General features: G+C 40.1%; 1 protein-coding gene across 3 annotated transcripts in view; it reads right to left on the minus strand.

Moving 5' to 3' along the window:
• usta (uronyl 2-sulfotransferase a) overlaps positions 1-25,040 on the minus strand; it is an 80,798-nt gene that overhangs the window by 9,727 nt on the left and 46,031 nt on the right. For all 3 annotated transcript variants that reach the window (XR_011886873.1, XM_072265639.1, XM_072265640.1), the window contains exons 5-7: positions 23,003-23,156; positions 17,208-17,305; positions 14,731-14,888 (exon numbers count right to left, since the gene is read on the minus strand). Coding sequence is in view for 2 of the 3 variants with exons in the window: in XM_072265639.1 (XP_072121740.1) it covers positions 14,731-14,888; positions 17,208-17,305; positions 23,003-23,156 (410 nt within the window). In the remaining variant the exon portion in view is untranslated. The remainder of the gene's footprint in view (positions 1-14,730; positions 14,889-17,207; positions 17,306-23,002; positions 23,157-25,040) is intronic.

Consider the following 25,040-nt stretch of genomic DNA (forward strand, 5'->3'; position numbering starts at 1 on the left):
ACCCTACTTGAACAACCCCCCCACCCCCACCCTCGGTTGGCCGGTCTGCAAGAATACTGTCAATATTAAACCAGTCCATGGTGCAAAAAAGGTTGGGGACCCCTGGCTTAACACACCATACAGCTTCTTAACAACCCAATCAACCTATATGGCAACTTTGATGGATCTATGGACGTGGTCCCCAAGATCCCCATGTTCCTCCACACTACTAAGAATCTTGCCATTAAACCATACATCTGCCTTCAAATTCGATCTTCCAAAGGGAATCACTTCAGTTTCCTGGGATGAACTCCATCTGACACTTCTCAGCCCAGGTCTGCATCTTGTCAATGTTCTAATGTAACCTACTACAACCTTCCACTATCCACACCTCCAATCTTGTCATCTGCAAACATACTAATTCTCCCTTCCACTTCCTCATCCAAGTAATTTTAAAAAATTACGAAGAGCAGGGGTCCCAGAACAGATCCCTATGGAGCATCACTGGGTACCGTTCTCCAGGCAGAATAAGCTCCGTCTACAACCATCCTCTGTCTTTATGCACAAGCCAACTCTGAATACGGCCAGGTTTCTTTGGATCTCATGCCTCCTGCCTTTACGAATGAGCCTAACATGGGGACGTTATTAAACGCCTTACAAAAACACATATACACGACATGAACTGCTCTACTTTCAATGTGTTTTATTACATCCTCAAAGAATTCAATCAGGCTTGTGATGCACAACCTATCTCACAAAAAGCCATGTTGACTACCCCTAATTACTCTATGCTTCTCCAATTCCTCATAAGTTCTGTTTCTAAGAATCTTCTACAATAATTTGTCCACCGCTGAAATAAGATTCACTGGTTTATAATTCCCAGGGTATTCCCTACTCTCTTGAACAAAGAAATAATTACCCTCCAATCTGGTACTACTTCATGATGAGCCAGGACGCAAAGATTGCCAAAGGCACAACATCTCTTCTCTCGCTTCCCAGAGTATATCCTATTACAAACATTGCACTTATCAATCCTAATGTTTTTCCAAAGGTTTTAACACATTCTGTTTCTTAATGTCAACATTTTCTAGAATATCAGCCCAGCCTGCTTTACGCTGTCCTTACAAATGTCAAGATCCCTCTCGCTGGTGAATACTGAGGCAAGGTATTCATTAAGGATCTACCCTCCTTCCTCCAACTCCAGACGTTTCCTCTTCGATCCTGATTGGTTCTACCCTTACTCTAGTCAGCCTCGTTTTACACATAAATGTAGAATGCCCTAGGGTTTTCCTTAATCTTACTCACCAAGACCTTCTCATGCACCCCCCTGCCACCCAGCTCTCCTAAATCCATTGTTAAACTCATTCCTATAATTCACTGGAGCCCTGACTGATCCTTCCTTCCTAAACCTTGAGCTTCTTTCTTCCTCTTGACTAGATGTTTTTTGGCAACCATGATTCCTTTATCCTACCATCCTTTCCCTGTCTGGACAAGCCTATCCAGAATCCAATTTCAGTTGTGCATTTCACTGAGTACATCTGTTTACACTTTATGCTCCCTAATTCTGGCCTAAAAGCACCAGAATTCGCCCTCCCCTGATTACACAGCTTCCCATACTATCTGCTCCTACCTCTCTCCAAGGCTATTGTAAAGACCAGGGAGTTGTGGTCTCTGTCTTTGAAATACTCACCCACCGAGAGATCTGATATATGACCTGGTGAAAAAAATTCCCCTTCTGCTCTGTTGAGGTGACACGGAGGCTTAGCGGTTAGCACAACACTTTACAGTAGAGGTGACCAGGGTTCAATTACCACTGGAGTTTGTATTCCAACACCCTCCGCGCCCCCCCCAACCCCACAATGACTGTATGGGTTTCCTCCCACAGTCCAAAAATGTACTGGTTGGTAGGTTAATTGGTTATTGTAAATTGTGGATCAGGGGAACTGCTGGGCGGTGTGGCTCAAAGGGCCGGAAGGGCCTATTCTGCACTGTAAATCAATAAATAAACAAACAAACAAATAGACATCCCAGTATTCTGAGGCTGTGCCTCTGTCCCAGACAATAGGAAACATCCCCTCCACATCCACTCTATCCCGGCTTTTCAATATTCGATGAGAACCCTCCTCATTCTTCTAAATTCCAGTGAGTACAGCCCCACAGCCCTCAAACACTCCTCATATGTTGATTCCTTTATTCTCAGAATCATCCTCGCGAATCTCCTCCAGACCCTCTTCAATGCCAGCACATCATTTCTTAGATAACGGGCCCAAAACTGCTCACAATACTCCCAGTGCCTTATAAAACCTTGGCACTATTACATCTTTGCTCTAATATTATAGTCCTCTCAAAATGAATGCTAACATAGCATTCACCTTCCTCACTACTGACTTAACCTGCAAGTTAACCCTTAGATTCCGCATAAGGACTCCCATCTCCCTTTCACCTCTGATTTTTGAATTTTCTCCTTGCTTAGAATATAGTCTACAATTTTATTCCTCATACCAAAGTGCATGACCATGCAATTCCTTATACTATATTCTACATGCCACTTCCTTGTCCATTCTCCGAATCTAAGTCCTTCAGAAGACTCCCTTCTTCCTTACAGCACTTGCCCACCACCTGTCTTCGTATCATCTGCAAACTTGGCCACAAATCCATCATTCCGTTATCCAAATCATTCACACATAACGTGAAGAGAACAACACCGACAACTGCAGAACACTACTTGTCACTGACAGCCAACCAGAAAAGGCCCTCTTTTTCCCCACTCTGCCTCTTGCCATTCAGTCCATCTTCTATCCATGCTAGTATATCTCCTCTAATACCCATGGGTCTTGTTACGCCGCCTCACCTGTATGCCAACTGCCTCATCCCCTGACCCATGACTTGGGTTCCCAACACTCTGCCAAACTGGGTTAAATCCTCCCTGCTGCAAACCTGCCTGCAAGGATATAGGTCCCCTCACGTTCAAGCGTAACTTGTCTTTTTTGTACAGGTCATACCTTCCCCCGACGTGATCCCAATGACCCACAGATCTGAAAACTTTCCCCCTGCACTAATTCCTCAGACACATATTCATCTGCCAATTTAATCTATTGTGCATATAGATGTGGCCTCCTGACCCAAGAAGGACATAGTCATAGTCATACTTTATTGATCCTGGGGGAAATTGGTTTCTGTTACAGTTGCACCATAAATAATAAATAGTAATATTACCATAAATAGTTAAATAGTAATATGTAAATTATGCTAGTAAATTATGAAATAAGTCCAGGACCAGCCTATTGGCTCAGGGCGTCTGACCCTCCAAGGGAGGAGTTGTAAAGTTTGATGGTCACAGGCAGGAATGACTTCCCATGATGCTCTGTGCTGCATCTCGGTGGAATGAGTCTCTGGCTGAATGTACTCCTGTGCCCACCCAGTACATTATGTAGTAGATGGGAAACATTGACCAAGATGGCATGCAACTTAGACAGCATCCTCTTTTCAGACACCACCGTGAGAGTCCAGTTCCATCCCCACAACATCACTGGCCTTACGGATGGGTTTGTTGATTCTGTTGGTGTCTGCTACCCTCAGCCTGCTACCCCAGCACACAACAGCAAACATGATAGCACTGACCACCACAGACTCATAGAACATCCTCAGCATCATAAGGCAGATGTTATAAGGACCTGTCTCCTCAGGAAATAGAGACGGCTCTGACCCTTCTTGTAGACAGCCTCAGTGTTTTTTGACCAGTCTAGTTTATTGTCAATTCGTATCCCCAGGTATTTGTAATCCTCCATCATGTCCACACTGACCCCCTGGATGGAAACAGGGGTCACCGGTACCTTAGCTCTCCTCAGGTCTACCACCAGCTCCTTAGTCTTTTTCACATTAAGCTGCAGATAATTCTGCTCACACTATGTGACAAAGTTTCCTACCGTAACCCTGTACTCATCCTCATCTCCCTTGCTGATGCATCCAACTATGGCAGAGTCATCCGAAAACTTCTGAAGATGACAAGACTCATATTCCAAATGACAAGACATTTGGAATAGAGGAATTGCAATAAAGATTACCAGCTTGATTCCTGAGGAAAAGTGTTCTTGTCCTATGATGAGACATAAAGAGTAATGGGTATACACTCCCTGGAGTTTAGTAAAATGACTGCTAATCTCACCTAAATTGAAAATTCCAATGCTTGTGATGGTACAAAGTTTGTAGATGCAGGGATGATATTTCCCCTGGTTGGGGTGTCAAAATCTCAAAATAAGACTATTGAGGAATAAGCAATATTGCCTCATGCACAGTGAATTTCTGGAATGTTGTGCTCATGGGTGCTTTGGACACACAAAGTTTTGGATATAGAAGGCAGAGATGGCTAAATTTCTGGATATTAAAATGGTGTGTGCGTGTGCATGCATCAGGCTACAGAAGAAACTGGAAACAAAATTGTGTAGCACAGAACAAACCCAAAGTTACTCAAAAAATGTTAAATAAAAATAAAAGCTTAACTGGGATTATTTAAATGCAGGTAGCATTTTCAATAAGATGGATGAGTTGACAATCAGAAAACATCACTATGACCAACAGAGATATGGAGATAAGGTGACCAGGACTGGGTGCTCATCATTGTAGGTTATATGATATTCCAAAAGAGAAAGGAGGTAGGGTGGCATTTAATTAAGGAAGGTATCAAAGCAGTGTTGAGTCAGGATATGGGCATGCATTGGGTTGAAATCAGGAAAGACCCAACTGAGAGCAGCTTATAAGCCCTCAAAATGTGATCTCTCAACAAGGTGAAGCACAAATAGGGAAATTTTCAGTGCACGTTCATGAAAATGATTCCAGGAATGAAAGGCTATCATATGAGGAGTGTTTGATGGATCTGGGCCTGTACTTGCTGGAATTTGGAAGAATAGTTGGGGGGGGGGGGGAGTAGAGATCTCATTGAAACTTAACGAATATTGAAAGGTCTAGATAGATTGGATGTGGAGATGATGTTTCCTATAGTGGGAGAGTCTAGGACCAGATGGCACAAACTCTGAAAAGAGGGACACCCATTTAGAACAAAGATGAGGAGGAATTTCTTTCGCCAGAAGGTGGTGAATTTGTTGACACAGGTGGCTGTAGAGGCCAGGTGATTGGGCATTTTTAATGCAGAGGTTGATAGATTCTTGATAAGTCAGGCCATGAAAGGTTACGGGGTAAAGGCAGGAGAATGGAGTTGAGAAGGAAATGTATCAGCCACAATGAAACTGCAGAGAAAACAAAATGAGCCAAATGGCCAAATTCTGCTTCTATGTCTTATGTTTGAAGGGAACTACGATTGTCATGGAAAATTTTAATTTAAATATTGATTGGACGAATTGAATAGGCGTAGCCATTGAAGAATTTTTAAAATGCACCAGGAATTGCCTCTTAGGACAGTATGGCATGGAACTTCCAGGAAAGAGGATATTCAGATTTGGGTGTGGGTATTAAGGGATAATTAATAAAAAAGAAATGTTGCACTTAATAATATTCAAAGAAATGGTGACCACAGTATGACAGAATTGCCAATGCAGCTTGAGGGTGAACACCACAGAACCAAAACTACTGCCTTCAATTTAAATAATGATATGAAGATGAAGTTGTTCTTCAAGAAGGTAAAATAAGGGGAGCTGTAGCTGGTTCATAATATCCCAATTAGAAACAAGGATTCCATGAAAAAGAGGCACAATTTGTAGTTACATAGGAGATCAAAGCAAATGCTAAATTTAAAAGTAGGACATACAAAATAGTAAGGGTTAATGGGAGGCCAGAGGATGGGGAAATTTTAGATTCCAAAAAAAGGGCCAAGGAGCACACTGATTTTAAGAGAAGGATTACACGTAATGTCAAAACAGTCAGTTTCTGTGGATGTAAGGAAAGTGGTAGTTAAAGTATGTGTGGGACATTTGAAAAATCAGGCTGGTGAATTACTCACAAGAAACAAATAATTAGCAGAATCAGAATCAAGTTTAATATCACTGGCATATGTCATGATATTTGTTAACTCAGTGGCAGCAGAACAATGCAATACATGATAATATAGGGAAAACTAAGTAATTCAATTACAGTAAGTATATATATTTATATCAAATAGTTATATTAAAAATGGTGCAAGAACAGAAATAACATATAAAAAATGTGAGGTAGTGTTCCTGGGTTCAATGTCGATTTAGGAATTGTATGGCAGAGGGGAAGAACCTGTTCCTGAAACGCTGCGTGTGCCTCTTCGGGCATCTGTACTCCTTCCTGATGGTAACAATGAGAAGCGGGCATGTCCTGGGTGATGGGGGTCCTAAATAATGGATGCTGCCTTTCTGAGGCACTGCTCCCTGAAGATGTCTTGGATACTACAGAGGCTAGTACCCAAGATGGAGTTGACTAATTTTACAACATGCTGTAGCTTTTATTGATCCTGTGCAGTAGCTCCCCCCCCCCACTGAATAGTGATGCAGTCTTTCAGAATGTTCTCTATGCTACAACTCTAGAAGTTTGAGTGTTTTGGGTGACAAACTAAGTCTCCTCAAACTTCTAATGAAATATAGTCACTGTCTTGCCTTTTTTATAGATGCATCAACATGTTGGGACCAGGTTAGATTCTCAGAGATCTTGACACCCAGGAACTTGAAATTACTCACTCTCTCCACTTCTGAACCCTCTGAGGATTGGCTTGTGTTCCCTCATCTTACCCTTCCTGAAGTCCACAATCAGCTGTTTGGTCTTAAGACATTGAGTGCAAGGTTGTTGCTGCGACACCACTCAACTAGCTGGTATATCTCGCTCCTGTACGCCCTCTCATCTCCATCTGAGATTCTACCAACAATGGTTGTATCATCAGAAAATTCATAGATGGTACTTGAGTTATACCTAGCCACATAGATATGTCATTTCAATCTTTTTTAGTTTTCAATGTGGAGGACACTGAAAATATCCTCGAAAACAGATAGACTAATGTCAAATAATGGAGGAACTTGTAAAAAAAAAACCCTACTAAGGATATGGGTTAAAGTGTTAGAGATATGGGACTAGAATTAGACAAAAGCCAGGATACAATGGCCTGAACCCAAAGATTTTAAAGGAAGTGACTGAAGAGATCATGCACCCATTGGTTGGAACCTTTCAAAACACACTCATTTCCAGGAGGGAACCAGAGATTGTAAAATAACCATTGTTTTAAAAAGGAGAGAAACAGAAGTTGGAAACTATAGTATAAAGACTATTGTTGGTAAAATGCTGGAGTCAATAATCAAAAAGGAAAAAAAGTTGATCAATTTAGAAAGCTCAGTGTAATCAAACCTAGCCAATATGGTTTATGAAAAGGTAAAACATGTTTGACAAGTTTGCTCAAGTTGTTTGAGGATATAAGGAAAGTTGTTAAAGGGAAACCTGTCATGTATTTAGATTTCTAAAAGGCGTTTGGAAAGAAGGTGATGCACAAATTAAGTGCTTGAAGAATTGAGAAGTGTTTTAGTGTATGGATTAAAAACTAGGTGTCACACAGAAAGTAAGAGAATTGGAAAAAATTGGACTGGAGGGATGAAACGAGGGAAGTATCTCAGGGATCAGCTCTTCACCTTCAATTGCTATTTATTTACATTAATGCCCTGGAGGAAGAAACAAAATGTACAGCTTCCAAGTTTGTCAGTGATATAAAAATATGTGCAAGGACATTGTGTTTGTGCAATAGGATAGTGAATGATTTGTTGGAAACCTGCAAATGAATTTTACATGGAGAGCATGTTCCTGCATGTTGGTGAGAGAAATCAAAAGGCAGATTATCTAAAATAAGACTGCAATTGAGTGAAGCTCAGAGGAATCTATGTGTTCAAGTACTTGTATCACAAAAAGTAAGCACGCAGATCCAACAAGTATTTGAAAGCAAAGGGTATCTTGGCCTTTACTGGAAACTGGTTGGAGTCATTGACCAAACAACAGATATAGTACTATTAGTGACAGTCTGAAGATGATTTATCAGTCAAATTCTTGGGACAAGAGGGTTGTCCTTTCAGGAGCCACATCAAAGTTGCTGGTGAACGCAGCAGGCCAGGCAGCATCTCTAGGAAGAGGCACAGTCGACGTTTCAGGCTGAGACCTTTCGTCAGGACTAACTGAAGGAAGAGCTAGTAAGAGATTTGAAAGTGGGAGGGTAAGGGGGAGATCCAAAATGATAGGAGAAGACAGGAGGGGGAGGGATGAAGCCAACAGCTGGACAGTTGATTGGCAAAAGGGATATGAGAGGATCATGGGACAGGAGGCCCAGGGAGAAGGAAAAGGGGGAGGGGGGGAAAGAAACCCAGAGGATGGGCAAGGGGTATAGTCAGAGGGACAGAGGGAGAAAAAGGACAGAGAGAGAAAGAATGTATGTATATAAATAACTCTCTGTCCGCCAGAGAAAGCAGGATCTCCCAGTGGCCACACATTTTAATTCCACATCCCATTCTGATATGTCTCTCCACGGCCTCCTCTACTGTAAGGATGAAGCCACACTCAGGTTGGAGGAACAACACCTTGTATTCCGTCTGGGTAGCCTCCAACCTGATGGCATGAACATTGACTTCTCAAACTTCCGCTAATGTCCCACCTCCCCCTCATACCCCAACCGTTGTTTATACACACACATTCTTTCTCTCACTCTCCTTTTTCTCCCTCTGTCCCTCTGACTATACCCCTTGCCCATCCTCTGGGTTCCCCCCCTTCCTCCTTTTCCTTCTCCCTGGGCCTCTTGTCCCATGATCCTCTCATATCCCTTTTGCCAATCACCTGTCCAGCTCTTGGCTCCATCCCTCCCCCTCCTGTCTTCTCCTATCATTTTGGATCTCCCCCTCTCCCTCCCACTTTCAAATCTCTTTCTAGCTCTTCCTTCAGTTAGTCCTGATGGAGGGTCTCGGCCCGAAACGTCGACTGTACCTCTTCCTAGAGATGCTGCCTGGCCTGCTGCGTTCACCAGCAACTTTGATGTGTGTTGCTTGAATTTCCAGCATCTGCAGAATTCATCGTATTTGTCCTTTCAGGAGGCTGGACAGTTAGATTCTGATTTTGCTAAAGATTAGAAAAATGACAGGTAACCTAATTGAAACTTATAGGATCCTTGATTTTAAAAGAGGCGAGTTTCATGGATTTCTCTTCAGTTTCATGTAGCAGGAGCCAAGACTTGATGGAGAAGAGGAAGATTTCAAAAGAGGTGATTCTCAAGACTTTGTTCAATTTCACAGTGCAAGAGCAAGACTCAGAGCAGGAGACGGGAGATTTTAAGAGGTGAATCTCAGGAATTCCTGTTCAATTTCATGTAGCAGGACCCGAAGAGAACTAGCAGTCAGCAAGCTGTCAGCTGATAATTGATTGGGCAATCAGCTAATTGGCAACAGCACAAAATAAATGTTAGGGTCAAGCAGAGCAGCCATTGTGACAGTGGGCCAATACTCGAGTGGAGCGATGAGGTTTGGGGTGAAGAGGAGTAGTAAATGGCCTAAGTTATTGGAGTGAGAGCAGATATTTAAGAAAAAATGGCTTCACAAAGAAGGCGATCATAAACACAAGAAATTCTGCAAATTCTTGGGCCAAAAAACCTCAGGCCTCCATGAAATATTGGCCCACTGTTGCAATGGCTGAACAGAGGAGATGGCATAGGTCAGAAAAGGTAAGGTTTTGTTGCTATCATTGTTTTGGCTTTGGTTCAGGAGGTTTCAGTAAGCAACAGCTAAAGAAGGTTCCGGTAGGTTATTTTCACACCACATGGTGTGCTGGCCTTCATTAGTTGGGGGATTGAGTTCAAGAGCCACAAGGTACTGTTGCACTCTATAAAATTCTGGTTAGACCACACTTAAGAGCATTGTATTCATTTCTGGTCCCCTCATTATAGGAAAGATGTGGAAGCTTTAGAGAGGGTGCAGAGGAAACTTACCAGGATGCTGCTTGTCTTATGAAGAATGAGTGAGCTTGGCGTTTCTTTGGAGGGAAGGAGAATGAGAGGCAATTTGATCGAGGTGTATAATCCATTCAGCAGCATAGATAGAATGGGCAGTTAGCACCTTTTTCCAGGGTGGCAATGGCTAGAGGTCATCCATTTAAGGCAGGGGGTCCCAAACTGGGGTCCATCGATCCCTCAGTTATTGGTAGGGCCCATGACATAAAAAAGGCTGGGAACCCGATTTAAGGTGAGTGGAGGAAAGTTTAGGGGCGATGTCAGAGGCAAGTGTCTTTTTTTTTAAAAAAAAAAGGGGGTGGTGGGTGCCTAGAATGCTCTGCAGGGAAGGATGGTAGAGGCTAATACAATAGGAGCATTTAAAGTAACTCTTCGATAGGCATATAGATCTAAGGAAAATGGAGTGTTATTGGCTGTGTAAGAGAGAAGAGATGTTTTAATTGTGGAGTAGGTTTACGTACATTAGCATTACATTATAGGTCAAAGAGCCCATGCTAAGGTGTACTGTTCTGTGCTCTACAGGGGCCTGACAGGATGGATGTTGAGATGTTTTCAGTAATGGGAATCATGAACTAGAGGATATAACAGCATAAAAGCAAAATAAGGCACTGGAAATTTAAAACTTTCAGTATCATTAACCCACTCTCTTAAAGCTGCAACTGATCTCAACCCACTTATATTCGCTCAAACTATTCCATTATGCCATTGGTGGGAGAAAGCTATTTAAGATTTTAACTACACTTCTGAGTTCTGTAGGCTTTGGGTTGGTAATCACTTTTTTTAAACAATCTACATCAACTTTATCTGTACTTTTAATACATCCTAATGTACAATACAATAAAAGAAATCCCAATGGTTTGGCACTTGGATCTTACTTATTACCCTTATCAATACAAACTTACTCTTCAAGTGTTGGCAAGGTCAGCCATATGTTACTCAGAGCATGGGTTGGGTGTGTGTCCAAACACGCACCTTGGATCCCGGCTCAAGATCTGGACCCAAGCTCCAGCCAGAGACTTTAGGAACACTCCCTATAATACAAGCTTAAATTCACTGGTCCTAATTTCTGTGCTTTCTTTAAACTCTTCACGTTCACTGAAAACTTCATTAAAAATGTGCAAAATGTTAAACGTGTAGAGTAAAATTGTTTGAAATATCTGAGTATGGGAATGGCCCCAAAATGCAGGATTTATTGGTGTTCTGCTACAAGTCCTTCCAACATAATATGTCATCTAGTTCCCCCAAGGCCTTGTCACTTTTCAATGAGTGCTTTCAAATAAATTTTACATTTGGCATTGCTGATGAATTTCTCTATCTCCATTGTAAATATAACATTTGAAAGAAAGCATTTGCTTCTGAGTGGGCACACCAACTTTATACATATATTAGTTGGTACTGTACCAATGCCATACTGTCAAACAGATACATCACTGTGGCTCATGTTAAGCACGTTACAAGCTCTCCTGGACTTAAAAAAGTGGAAAATTAAACATTCTATCTGTGGCGTGCTCTGATAGAGAGTTATTAGAAGTACTATTTAATTTTTTAGCAGGAGACAATATAAACTTGCCTTCTTCCCAGCACTATTAACACACGTTCTCCTCAGGCACAACTACCAACCTGGACTGTGTCTACAAAATCATAGAGCACAACAGTATAGAAACAGGCCATTCAGCCCATCTAGTCTGTGCCAAACTAGTTATCTGCCTGGACCCCAGGTTAGGAACCCCTGCTCCTAAGTGAAGACCCCCCCCCCATGTTCTCCTTAAACATTTCACTTTTCACTCTTAACCCATGACCTCTAGTTCTAGTCTCATCCAACCTTGGTAGAAAAAGTCTGCTCACATTTACCCTATCTATACCCCTCATAATTTTTTTATATCTCAATCAAATCTTCCCTCAGTCTTCTATGTTTCAGGGAATAAAGTTCTAACCTTTTCAATTTTTCCCAAAAACCTAAGTCCCGGCAACATCCTTGGAAATTTTCTCTGCAGTCTTTCAATTTTATTTACATCTTTCCTGTAGCTGAGTGACCAAAACTACACACGATACTCCAAATTAGGCCTCACCAATGTCTTATACAACTTTTACATAACATCCCAAACTTCTGTATTCAATACATTAACTTATGATGGCCAACATGCCAATAGCTTTCTTTGCAACTCTACCTACCTCATGCCAATGACAAGGAATTATGGAACTAATCCTCTGTTCTCCCACACTCCTCAGCACCCTACCACTCACTGTGTAAGACCTACCCTGGTAGTCCTCCCAAAGTGCAGCACCTTACTGCATTAAATCCCATCTGTCATTTTTCAGCCCCTTTTTCCAGCTGGTCCACATCCTTCTGCAAGCTTTGATAGCCTTCCTCGTTGTCCACTACACCACCAGTCTTGGTGTCATCTGCAAATTTGCTGATACAGTTTACCACATTATCATCCAGATCATCGATAAAGATGACAAACAACAATGGACCCTGCACTGATCCCTGTGGCACTCCACTATCCACAGGACCCCAGTTAGAGACAACCATCAACAACCTCTCCATGGCTTTTTCCGCGAAGCCAATGTTTATGTAATCCAAATTACTAACTCATCTTGAATGACAAGCGACTGAACCTTCTTGGCAAATCACCCTTGTGGGACCTTATCATAGTCCTGTAGACTGCATCCACTGCTTTGCCTTCACCAAACTTTCCTGGTAACTTCCTCGAAAAACTCTAAATTTGGTAAGACATGACTTAACATGCACAAAGCCATGTTGTCTATCCCTAACCAGCCCCTGTCTATCCAAATATTTATATATCCAGTCCCTTAGAACGTATTCCAGTAAATTTTCCACTACTGATGTATAGGCTCACCAGCCTATATTTTCCTGGTTTATTTTTAGAGCCTTTTTAAAACAAGGAACAATAACTATCCTCTGATCCTCTGGCACCTCATCCGTGGCTAAGGATCTTTTAAATATCTTTGCTAGGTTACCTGCAAATTCTGCATTAGCCTCCTTAAAGGCCTGAGGGAGCACCATGTCAGGCCCTGGGGATTAACCCATCCTAATTTGCATCAAGACATCAAACATCTCCTCCTCCGTCATCTGTATAGGGTCTATCATCTCACTGCTGCTTTGCCTCACTTTGAGAGATTTTGTACCAGTCTCGAGTAGATACAGATGCAAAATTCAATTTATGATCTCCCCCATCTCTTTTGACTCCATGCACATTTCACCACTCCTTGCTCTTTTGCTTTTAATATATCTGTAGAAGTCCTTAGGATTTTCCTTCACCCTGTCTGTTAGAGCCACCTCATGCCTTCTTTTAGCCCTCCTGATTTGCTTAAGTATTCTCCTGCATTTTTCAAACTCAAGTACCTCATTTGTTCCTACCCACCTATTCTTGCTTTTTCAATATCTCTCAAAAACCAAGCTTCCCTAAAACTGTAATCCTTGCTTTTTATTCTGACAGGAACATATAAACTCTCCGCTCTCAAAATTTGACTTCTGAAGGCCTGCCACCTACAGAGTACACCTTTGATAGAAGACAATCTGTCCCAATCCAGACTTGCCAAATCCTTTCTGATACCATCAAAATTAGCCTTTCTCCAATTTAGAATCTCAAACTGAAGACCAGACTTATCCTTCTCCGCAATTATCTTGAAACTAATGGCATTATAATTACTAGATGTTATCTTGTAACCTTTACATAGCATTTAGAACAAGAACAAGAACTGCTTCATGTACAAGAACTCTCATGAGAGTCAATGTGCAATGATTCATGACTAAACAGATACTTTATTTGATTATAAACTCACTTAAGTGAGTGTCAAATTGAAGATACACTGCCCCAGAATTATGCATCAAAATACATGATACAAACTTTGGCTTTTACAATTTGAAACAGAAGGGAACTGTGAAGGGGTGAAAGCTGATAAAAGAATCTTGTCACTGTGGACACAGCAATTTTAATTAAGTTGTTCTGAAAGCTGGAAACTAAAACTAGGTTGGAGCTATTCCAGTCAATTCTTGCATTACAAAACTTTCAAAATAACTAATTGTGAAAATGTGAATGTTGTTGAAGAGGAATTCTCACAACCTACCAAATTCAGAGCTTCCTATTAAAATATTAGAATTGTTTTTCCAAGAACTCTAACCTCTTCATCTCCCGTTCTGCTCACCACTGAGACAGATTTCATTATGTTGCTTAGTATTTGCTTCAACACCAGGTATCAGCCTTTGTCTAGTTTATGCTCCTGTGAACAGCAATGTGATACCAAAAAAACTTGTAGGTTACAGTGCTGAAGGTGCTATGTAGAATCAGATTATTATTAACAACTTGGTTTAACCTGAAGGTGAAGTAGAATAACGATTGTCCACTGCTCAAACAATACATTCTACAATTAGCTTCAATTTTCCTTGGCTGGAAATGTCACATAAATAAACTTGCCATTTATTTTCATTTCCATTTTTGGGCTCTGGGTATCCACGTCCGGCTTACTAAATACTACAATCAAACCAACTATCTGGCTCAGTATTTCACCAATTCTCACTATTGAAAACCATTACCTTTGAGTTTCAGTTGATATGTTTAAATATGTTACGTATTCTTCCCAAGAGTAAACAAATCCACAATTTATTCATTCTCTGGTTGATAAGTGAAACATCCAATTACTAAAAAGCTGGTCTCTGCATTTGCAACATTTGGAGCTTATAGAAATGGTACTGAGCTAGTTCTATGTGGTCACAGAAACTCAACTAAAAACTTGTGAGGGAATGAAGTGACTTAACAAGATGTATTAGATAGAAAGTGTGACAAAATTACCTGCACTGTGATAAAGAGTGCTAGCATCTTTGAAGTAATGAGGTAACAATCGCTCCAGTAAAAGCAGTACATCTTCCAGCTCTTCTAGAATTCCTACAAGCAGGTAATTCTCATTCATGTTCTCTTTGGCTCTCTGTAGAGCCCATTCCCCTGGGTCTCTATAAAAGCAAGTCAGAAGATTGAATCAAAGCACAAATAGTTAGTAACCCAGGTACTATATTTGAAAATTGAGTCATTGTAATTAACAAACAGAACAAGAAGTGCAAACAGCTATACTACCCATGTTCCCATCATTACTTTTTTTCCAGGTGAAAAGTTTTGTATTTTCCTGGAAATCTATGGGTTGGCACATTTTCTATAAAGGAATGCCAATTTAGATGACAAAATTAGTACAGTTGGAGGTCATAGATCTTTAATAGATCAAAGTTATATAGCAAGGAAACAGGCCCTTTTGGTCACTGTCTGTGATGATCATGAGCACCCGTTTACATTAATCCTAAAATCATGCCATTGAGTTGTTCCAACACTCTAATCAACAGATTCTACCCAGATTCTACTACTCCAGGAGCCATCTACAATGGCCAAATAATCCAGAAACCCATACATCTTTGAGAAAAGAGAGGAACTGGAAGAAAACAAGTCACAGTGAGAACATGAGAAAATCTGCAGATGCTGGAAATTCAAGCAACACACACCAAATGCTGGTGGTACTTCTTCCTATAGATGCTGCCTGGCCTGCTGCGTTCCACCAGCATTTGGTGCGTGTTGCTACAATGACAACATGCTGACTCCACAGTCAGCATATTTTGCCCTTCTTGGTTGAGCTATTGTAATAATCAACACCTATTCCCACTACATGTCCCACAATAGGATTTAACTGACTCTCCTTTTTCCTACCAAGAGTCCATTGAGTGTCGTGAAGTGGTTTCTATTGTCAATCCTGAACTAGCACCTGCTGCTTCCCCATAAGATTCCACTACCAGAAAAATATTTCCCTGCCTTTTCAGCATTTTGAAAGGACGACTCCCTCGTCTGCACTTCCACCACTGCTTACGGCTCCCTGCTGTTTGGCACGTTCCCAAGCAATTACATAGAGTGCAACACTGTTCTATTACCTCTTCCCCTCCTAACAATGTTCTTCCAATCCACTGGACTGTACTGGGTGTCCACAATGGGACCTCATTGCTCTACATCGACGAAACTAAAGATTGGGTGAGCACATTGTAGAACACCTTTTTCTCAGTCCTTAGAGGGGACCCAGAGCTTCCTGTTCTCTGCCACTTTGATTCTCTGTCCTATTCTGACTTGTTTGTGGCTTCCTGCACTCTTACAAGGCCCAGCACAAGCTCAGAAACATTACATCTCCACTGTTGTTTACAGGACTTAACACCAGCATCATATTACACCAGAAGTTCCCAACCTGGGGTCTATGGACTCCTCGGTTAATGGTAGAGGTCCATGGCATAAAAAACATTTGGGAACCCCTGCACTACATAGACAAAGCGACTTAACTTACTGTGATTGCCCCATTATTTTGATCTATCAAAGAAATTCCTTCTCTTCCACTTATCACCTACCCCCATCTCTCTGCTACCTTGACTAACTTGTTTTGCTTTCAGTTCTGATGAATGGTCCTGGACCCAAAACACTTTATACAAATAATATCTGACCCACTTAGTTTTTGCAGGATTTTCTGTTTTTACTTCCAATCCTATCCCTGCTATGGATTGGTTTAAATTTTTAGGCTATGTTTCCAGGTCCTAAATATCCTATTGACCAGGCAATTGTTTCTATCTATCCTTACAAAGACTTTCAAAACCTTGAGCCTCAATTAAATCTTTACTGAGTGTCTAAAATGCTAGAGATTATAACCGCAGTTTGTGAAACACCTCTTCAAACTTTAACCCACGTTTCTTATAATCTAGTCCGCAAAACTACTCATAATGGTCAAGGGTTTTCTATGGCTGTGGGATTCCTTCTACACACTCCTGTACAAGGCTACATGGATGCTAAGGACAGCAGCTTCATTATCGATGCCATTTTAACAATCTACTTTTTTGGGACCCAAGTTTCATTAGATTTGCTTTTTTAAAAGATTATCCTTTAGAAAACATGTGTGGTCTCTATTTCCGGTTTGGTTCTTTCACAATCTTATTTTTCCAGCTTCATAATTCTATGCTTCCATCTACATGATTTACAGTATTGCTTATCTTAGTATCATGAGGGAATGTCCATTTTGGGCTCCTGATCTTTCACAAAATCATCAGTTTAGATCCCAATGGAATAACATTCTGTCCATTTCAGTTTTCTGTTCTTCAAACACTTCCGACTAGATCAAAGTTGTTAACTTCATGAATTTAAGATACTCATAACTTACAAGGCACTTTATACATTTTCTTCTGAAAACAAATGACACCTATAGACATTCAACTGTCCACTACCTCAGTTACTTCAAAATAATACTAAGTTTATCTCACCTGCATTTGGGATGCTGCCCACAAAAATAAGGGATAATGTAGAATACTCTGGGATTGTTGCATTCAGGGTAATTTTCTAAAATGCAGTCATTGATATCCTGCAGTACAAGGAGAAAAGATTAAAGATAAAACAATGTAGAATCATTTAACTACACACTGCAGGACAATAGTGTTGTCTTTTTGCCTCAGTGGTAGCCCTTGCATACAACTATCAAACTGATCCCGTTTTCTTGCTCTTTCCTCAGAGACTGTAAATTTTTCCCTTCCATCTGTTTTAAATAACTGATTCAGGGTACTGCATTCTAAATCATAGTGATATGTAATGCAACACTGTTAGCAACACAGTTTCTTCTTAATGATCAAAATCATTCATGATAAGACCCATAAACCCATAGGAACAGATTTAAACAACCATTTCAACTTTGGTAGAAATTTTAGATACCACACTGTGTATGTAACCAGCTTGGGTTCCTCTGCAATCTAAATATGCCTATCAAATCAAACTTCTTTAGTCTTCTAAATTCAAGCAAATACAACTGTTTTTAAATCCTAGAATTATTCAGTGAATAATTACAACAAAGAAGCCACCATATTCTGCAGTGTGGTTCAGTGGCCCAGACTCTTTCCTCCCCAATCCAATTCTCCGGTCTTCTCCCCATACACTTTTGACACTCTTACTAATCAAGAATCTACTACTCTCCACTTTAAATATACCCAATGACTTGGCCTCCACAGCTAACTATGGCAATGAATTCCATCGAATCGCCACTCTCTGGGTAAAGGGATTCCTCCTAATCTCTGTTCCAAAGTGACGTCCTTCTATTATGAGACTGTGTTGAAAACATCCTCTCTATGTCCACTCTATCCAGACATTTTAATACGGAGTAGGTTTCAATGAGATCCCTTACACCCCAACCCCCGCACTTAATTTTGAACTCCTCCATGAAATATCTCCTTTGAATTCTCTAATGCCAGGAGTGCACTTCTCCATGTTTCTCACACAGTCTCAGCTTCTTCAAAGCTTTGGTGTCCTTAACTTGAGGCTTCTCTAGACTCTGGCTAAAACTGTGACTACTTTGCAATAACGAAACGGGTTTTACATTGGCATCATATAAATGTAACTGTTTAAGTAAACATTGATATTGACTTTAATGTCTGGAAGATTTAAATAGTTGAGAATTACAGATTTTGTGAATCTTTTTTCATAATTATTTATGATTTAAAATGAACAGATGATAGATGAGAATGGGATCCACAGCAACTTATCTTTCTGTCTTGAAAAGCATTCAAATCAAGGTAAGTAAAATATACAATTTTTAAAAAATTATTTGTTCAAAGGATGTGGGCATCACTGGCAATATATTGCCCATACTTGAACAGAGTGCCTACTGACTATACAGTAAACCAATGAGTTGTGACCTGGGGTGTGCATATAACTTCACTCACAGGAAACAAATTGATTGTACATAAACTGAGTTAATTTACTCAGAAAAGTCTATTTATAGAGCAGAGGAAATGGAACTTATGACAACAGCTACAGAAGCTTTTCCCTATCAAAGCAAGGCAATTTCGCTAGAAAAAGGCAGTATAATTATGTGCATAAATCTGCAATACAGCCATTAAGCTTCAATGATAGGGGATGACACAGCAGAGCACTGTCGCTCTGTATTGTCCTCTGAACACAAGAAATAGGAGCAGAAGCCCATCCAGTCCTTTAAGCCTGCTCTGCCATTCATCACAATCAAGGCAGATTGACTTCAATGCCAAATTCACACACAATCACTATTCCTTAATTTCCAGAAATTTCTCAATTTCCTATTTTGAATGATAGAATCAGCCACTACAATGCTCTAGGTAGATAAACCTTATCACATAAAACAAAAATCCAAAATATCCTTTTCTACAAATGATTCTTCAATATAATGATCTAGAAAAGCATGCAGTGTATATTCCAAGAAATCATCTTCATCTTCATTAGGACAAATATATTTGCAGGTTAAAGGTCTCCCATGATTACAGTATTAAACATTATATGGACCTCTAATTTTTGATTTATTTTACACCCTCCATTACAGCTACTACTTGGTGACCTATAAATAATCTCACTGTTCTCTATTTGCTGTTTTTAAGTTTGACCCAAAATTATTCTAATTGCACATCATTATCTATTGAGCCAATGTAAGTTCTCATATCTGCACTGACCTCCACATTATGTACTAGTGCCTTCCTTTTCCTTGTTGCCTGAAATGTTAAACCTGAAACGCTAAAAACCTGAGAATATTTAGTTCCCCTCTTTTGTCACCCTGCAAACAAGATTCAATCAGAATGAAACCATAACCAATTCACTTATATTTATATATCTTGAATTAATGTACCTTGCTGAAAATGCTGTCAACATTCTGACACAGTGCATTTACTTAATATTTTCACAATTTTCTGCTCTTCAATTCCCCTTTACCAGCTGATTGTTTCCCATCTTCCCTTTGAAGTTCTCTTCTCCTGTAAAGCTAGTTTAATGAATTAGCAAAGTGTCAGCTTATACTACGAGTTCAACTCTCTGCAGAGGAATTTGATCCTTCTAACAAGAGAGGCATTTTATTTAGAGATACAGCACAGTAACAGGCCCTTCCAGCCTATTTACATCCATGTGACCAACTAACCCAGAAGCATTTGGAAGGTGGGAGAAAAGCAGAGCGCCCAGAGGAAATCCACATTGTCATCCCATATCTGCAATGATTACAAAGGAAGAGGCACTGCTGAACCTCTGCGAATCACTGGATTGCCAGAATTATAATAAAGGGTCTTGTATTCAGCTTGAGGCCATTCAAATCCTTGAGATAGTTCTGCCATTAAATTAGCTCACAGTTCTCTGCACTGAAGCTTTATCAGATACTTATCCATTTTTGCTGATATCCTTAAACAAATTTATAGACGGAATTTTGAAAATGTCACTTGACCTTCTGAATACACAGCCTTCCACAGAGACTCAATAATCTTAAATGACCCTACTTTAATTTTAACAGATATCTATTTAGGAATTTTGTCAAGAACAAGAAAGTAAAAGGAATTTCAGACGATAGTACTACAAATTAAAGGCTAATGCTGTGAAGAGAAGCGGGAAAAATTTGAGCGTGTACTTGGAATCACAAAACTGATTTTAGAATGTGAATGTAGCCCCCCCCACCATTGAGCACACTTACAAGCAGTTCGCCACAAGAAAGAGTCAATCAATCATCATCCAGACTATCCTCTGTTTTTGCTTCTACCATAGGGCAGGGAGTACAGGAGCCTTGGGTATCACACTGCCAGCTTAGAGAGCAGTTATTACAGTTCAACCATTCCTGAACCAGCATGGGTAGCTTCACTCACATCAACTCTGAACTGATTCCACATTTATCAACTCACTGTCAATTCCAGGGTTTGGTAGCTTTGGGCGTGTACTCATTGGAACTTAGAAGAATGCATGGAGATCTCACTGAAACCTACAAAATGTCGAAAGGACCAAATAAGGTGGATGTGGAGAGGATGTTTCCTCTGGTGGAGATATACAGAACTAGAGGACACAGCCTCAAATTGCCGGGTGACCTTTTAGAACAGAGGTAAGAAGGAATTTTTTTAGCCAGAGAGTAGTGAATCTGTGGAATGCTCTGCCAAAGACTGAGGTGGAAGCTACATCTGTGGGTATATTTAAGGCAGAAGTTGATCGTTTCCTGATTGGTCAGGGCATCAAATGATATGGCGAGAAGGCAGGTGTATGGGGTTGAGTGGAATTTGGGATCAGCCATGATGCAATGACAGAGCAGATTCGATGGGTTGAATGGCCTAATTCTGCTCCTATGGTCCTATGTTGGGACACACACTGTTCACTTAGAACTGGTGCAAAAAAAACCCAAGGTGTTTTAAGGTCTGAAGAACCAAAGTGGAAAGCCTGGTTATTTGAATACCTTCCCATTCGTATAAACCTGGTAATTAGATGGACTGCTATTAGAGTCTACACCTATATGGAGAATTTAAACGTGGCAAGGAATGAGGCACGATTCAAGTTTAAATTCCACAGGAAAATTGTGAGTCCATACATCAAGACTCACACTCCAACAGAGTACAAAAGGAAAGCTAAACTACTAGTGCAAGTTTTCAGGTAAGACAGAAGCCCCATCTACTTTCTCTTATGTAGGTAAAAGATCCCATGACACTAATCAGCTGATTTCTCCAAATGACTAGCCTAATAACTTATCTTTGTTAAGAGCTAAAAGTAAGATACAAGCTGAAATAGGCAAAGAACAATGTGGTTTTGTGAAAGACAAAGGTACAAGAAACACAATACTGATGTTAAGGATACTATCAGAACGAGCTATTCAAGTGCAAAAAGAATTGTTTGATTTTTTATTGACTACACAAAAGCATTTGATAAAGTGAAACACAATAAGCTATTTGAAATATTACAGAAAACTCTAGATCTAGATTCGAAAGACCTCCGCCTAATCAGAAATCTGTACTGGGAACAAACTGCCGCTGTAAGAATAGATGGAAAATTGAGTCAGTTTATGAAAATCAAGAGAGGCATTAGACAAGGGTGTGTTTTCTCCCCTGATTTATTTAATGTGTACAGTGAAACAATATTACAAAAAATAAGACACATCTTGGGAATCAAAGTTGGCAGTGAACACATCAATAATTTCAGATATGCAGATGACACTGTGTTAATTGCAAGTACGGAGGAAGAACTACAAAACTTAACTGATATAATTGTTGAAGAAAGTGCAAAAATGGGTCTATCAATTGCAAAAAGACAGAATGTATGGTGATATCCAAAAAGAAGGAGAATCCTATCTGCAGGCTGAGAATAAACGGGGAAGACATAAAACAAGTAAAGAACCTTTGCTACTTAGGAAGCTGGGTGACATCAGATGGCAGGTGCGACTTGGACATCAAAAGAAGAATAGAGATGGCAAAAGACACTTTTATGAGAATGAAGAGTATACTGACCAATACTAAACTAGGCATGACAACCCGCCTCAGAGTACTGAAATGTTATGTTTATCCAGTTATGTTATTATATGGCTCAGAATGTTGGACAATATCTAGTAACATGAGGAAACGAAATGTAGCAGCAGAAATGTGGTTTTTGAGGAGGATGCAAAGAATATCATGGACAAAACAAATATCTAACGAGGATGTCATGAACAGAGCAAACACAAAAAGAGAAATAATGCATAAGATCATGAAAAGGCAACGTAACTTCATTGGACATGTGATTAGGAAAGAGGAGTTAGAATGCACTGTAATTATGGGAAAGATTGAAGGGAAGAAAGCAAGAGGAAGACAAAAACAAATGATGGAGACAGCAGCCAGAGAACTGGAAATGAATACCAATGAATTGATCCACTTGACCCGAAACAGGAGAGTGTGGGCCATGGCAGTCAAAGCTCAAACTGAGCACGGCACCTAATGATGATGATGATGAATACTTATCCAACAATCCATTTCCCAAAACAGATTACTTATCACCACAGCTTGTGGACAAAACTAAGTGCCGTTTGGCTGCTACATGTCCTTCACTGACTGCACACTGAAAGCACTTTGTTTAAAGTACTAAAGCCCCTTGGGAGCTCCCAGGGCTGTGAAAAGTGCTGTAGCTCCATAACCTGCATGCTTTCATCTTTCACTGCCTTCAAAAATCAGGTTATAATTTTTGCTATTGCAGATAATTCCACTCAAAATATGAATCTATCCACATGGTTAGCTGCTACAGAAGCAAAGCAGGTAAGAAAATTCTGTTTCAGGAGGAAATTTACCAGGTATCGCTCTTCATCTTTCATCCCTGGTGTTCGGATTTGATGATTTTGTTCAGATCGCCAATCTCCAAAACGTCGGAAGAAATAGTTTGACACGAACCGATTAATTGGATCCCTGATTATGTTGATATGTACAGGCTGCTCCAAACCAAACCTAAAATCAGAAATAAGTGCATCATAATCAATAGCACCAACTTAAAATTTACAATGCCTTATGGTACAAGTCTTAAATGTCAGCAAAATTCAAAATGTGCATTCAATTGCAAGAAAAAATATCCACTGTAAACACAAGAAATTCTACAGATGCTGAAAATCTAAAGCAACACGAACAAAATGCTGGAGGAACTCAGCAGGTCAGGTAGCATAAACAGAGAAATACAGAGTCAACATTTTGGGCCAATACCCTACATAAGGACTAGAAATGAAAGGGGAAGAAAAAGGATTGGGGGAGGGGGAGGACTACAAGCTGGTAGATAATAGGTGAAATCAGGTGAAGGGGAAGGTGGGTGGGGGAGGGGGGAAATAAATTAAGAAGCTGGGAGATGATAAGTTCAAGAGGAAAAGGGCTGAAAAAGGAGAAATCTGTTGGTCAGAGTGGACCATGGGGATAAAAGGGACTCATTGTGGACTCACTTTCAAGGACTCTATAACTTATGTTCTCAGCATTACTTATTTATCGATTTTTTTTGTATTTGCAGTTTGTCTTTTGCACATTGATTGTCAGTCAGCCTTTGTGTGTAGTTTTTCCACTGATCCTACTGTATTTTTCTGTTCCGCTGTGAAAGCCTGCAAGGAAATGAATCTCGAGATATATGGTGACATGTACTGTACGTAATTGATAATGAATTTATTTTGAATTGCAGTGCAGTTTCTTACATGCTGCAAACGTATACCAATTAGCAGTTCAGCAAGAAAAATACTAATAGGATGCAAATGTCCATAGTTTTTGGAATCAGAGTACAGTAGAATGTTGTTTGGCTCACTGTGCCATCCTGTTGCCATGGCATGGCACATTTTTCATTGCCAAAATATTTATCCAATTTCCTTCTGAAGACTATAATTAAATCTTTTCCTGCTATCATTTCAGGCAATGTATTCCAAATCTTTCATATTTTTGGCAAGAAATTTTAAAATTGTGTTTGAGATTTATATCTCTGTACAACAAATGGTGGTCTGATGAGAAGTCCTTGTTGAAAGAATTCCAAGGTGACACAGCTGCAGAAAACAGTCTCTCTCCATGGGCTTCTAAGGCATGACATACATTATACTTTGAAATACCACTTAAGAACAAAGTGATAATAAATACTTGCTCAGCTCTAAATATTTAACACATAATTTTTACAATGAACAATTATTAAGGTCAGAGTTTGAAGTAGCAGTAACATTTCCAGCCACAATTTCATAAACACTATACAGAATTATGGAACTGAAACTGCTTCATTCTTTTGGCTCATTGGTAGCATGCTCATGTCTGAGTCAGTGGGTCATGGATGTGAGCTCCACTCCAGAACAGCAACCCAAAATCCTGTGTGCTCAGAGGCCACATCATCACTCCAGTGAGAAGTTTTCTGCCTTCTTAAAGAGATTATTTAAAGATGTACAGAGAGTTATATTGTCCTTCTAATCTCATTGTAATTTATACAATTATAAAACAAGTCAGGCTAGTCAACCAGCTGACTGTGCCAACAGAAGTGCTGCTAATTAATTTCACCTCAGGCCAGAAAGTGCTGATCAACAGAATTTATTGCCATTTGCTGAACTGGCAGCTGGATTCTTCTGGCATTTGCTTCAGCAGGTGGCCTCTTTCAATCACTCAGGTTCTGCTGAGATTTTCAGCACAGGACACTTTCAATGGTGAAAGTGAGACCCCCGGGAAGAAGTGGTGCCTTTGGTTCAGCCTTTCACTTAGGTTGGAGGGAGAGATGCAATAGGTCATTATCAAATTAAATTTTACTCCAAGGATTCATCATGCTTAATAATCTTTAAAAGTTGGGCCTTTGTTTCTAATTAATGGGCTGCAATAGATTTTCTCCTGATG

Source organism: Mobula birostris, chromosome 8 (assembly GCF_030028105.1).
Source record: "Mobula birostris isolate sMobBir1 chromosome 8, sMobBir1.hap1, whole genome shotgun sequence".
In the NCBI taxonomy this organism is placed as follows: domain Eukaryota; kingdom Metazoa; phylum Chordata; class Chondrichthyes; order Myliobatiformes; family Myliobatidae; genus Mobula; species Mobula birostris.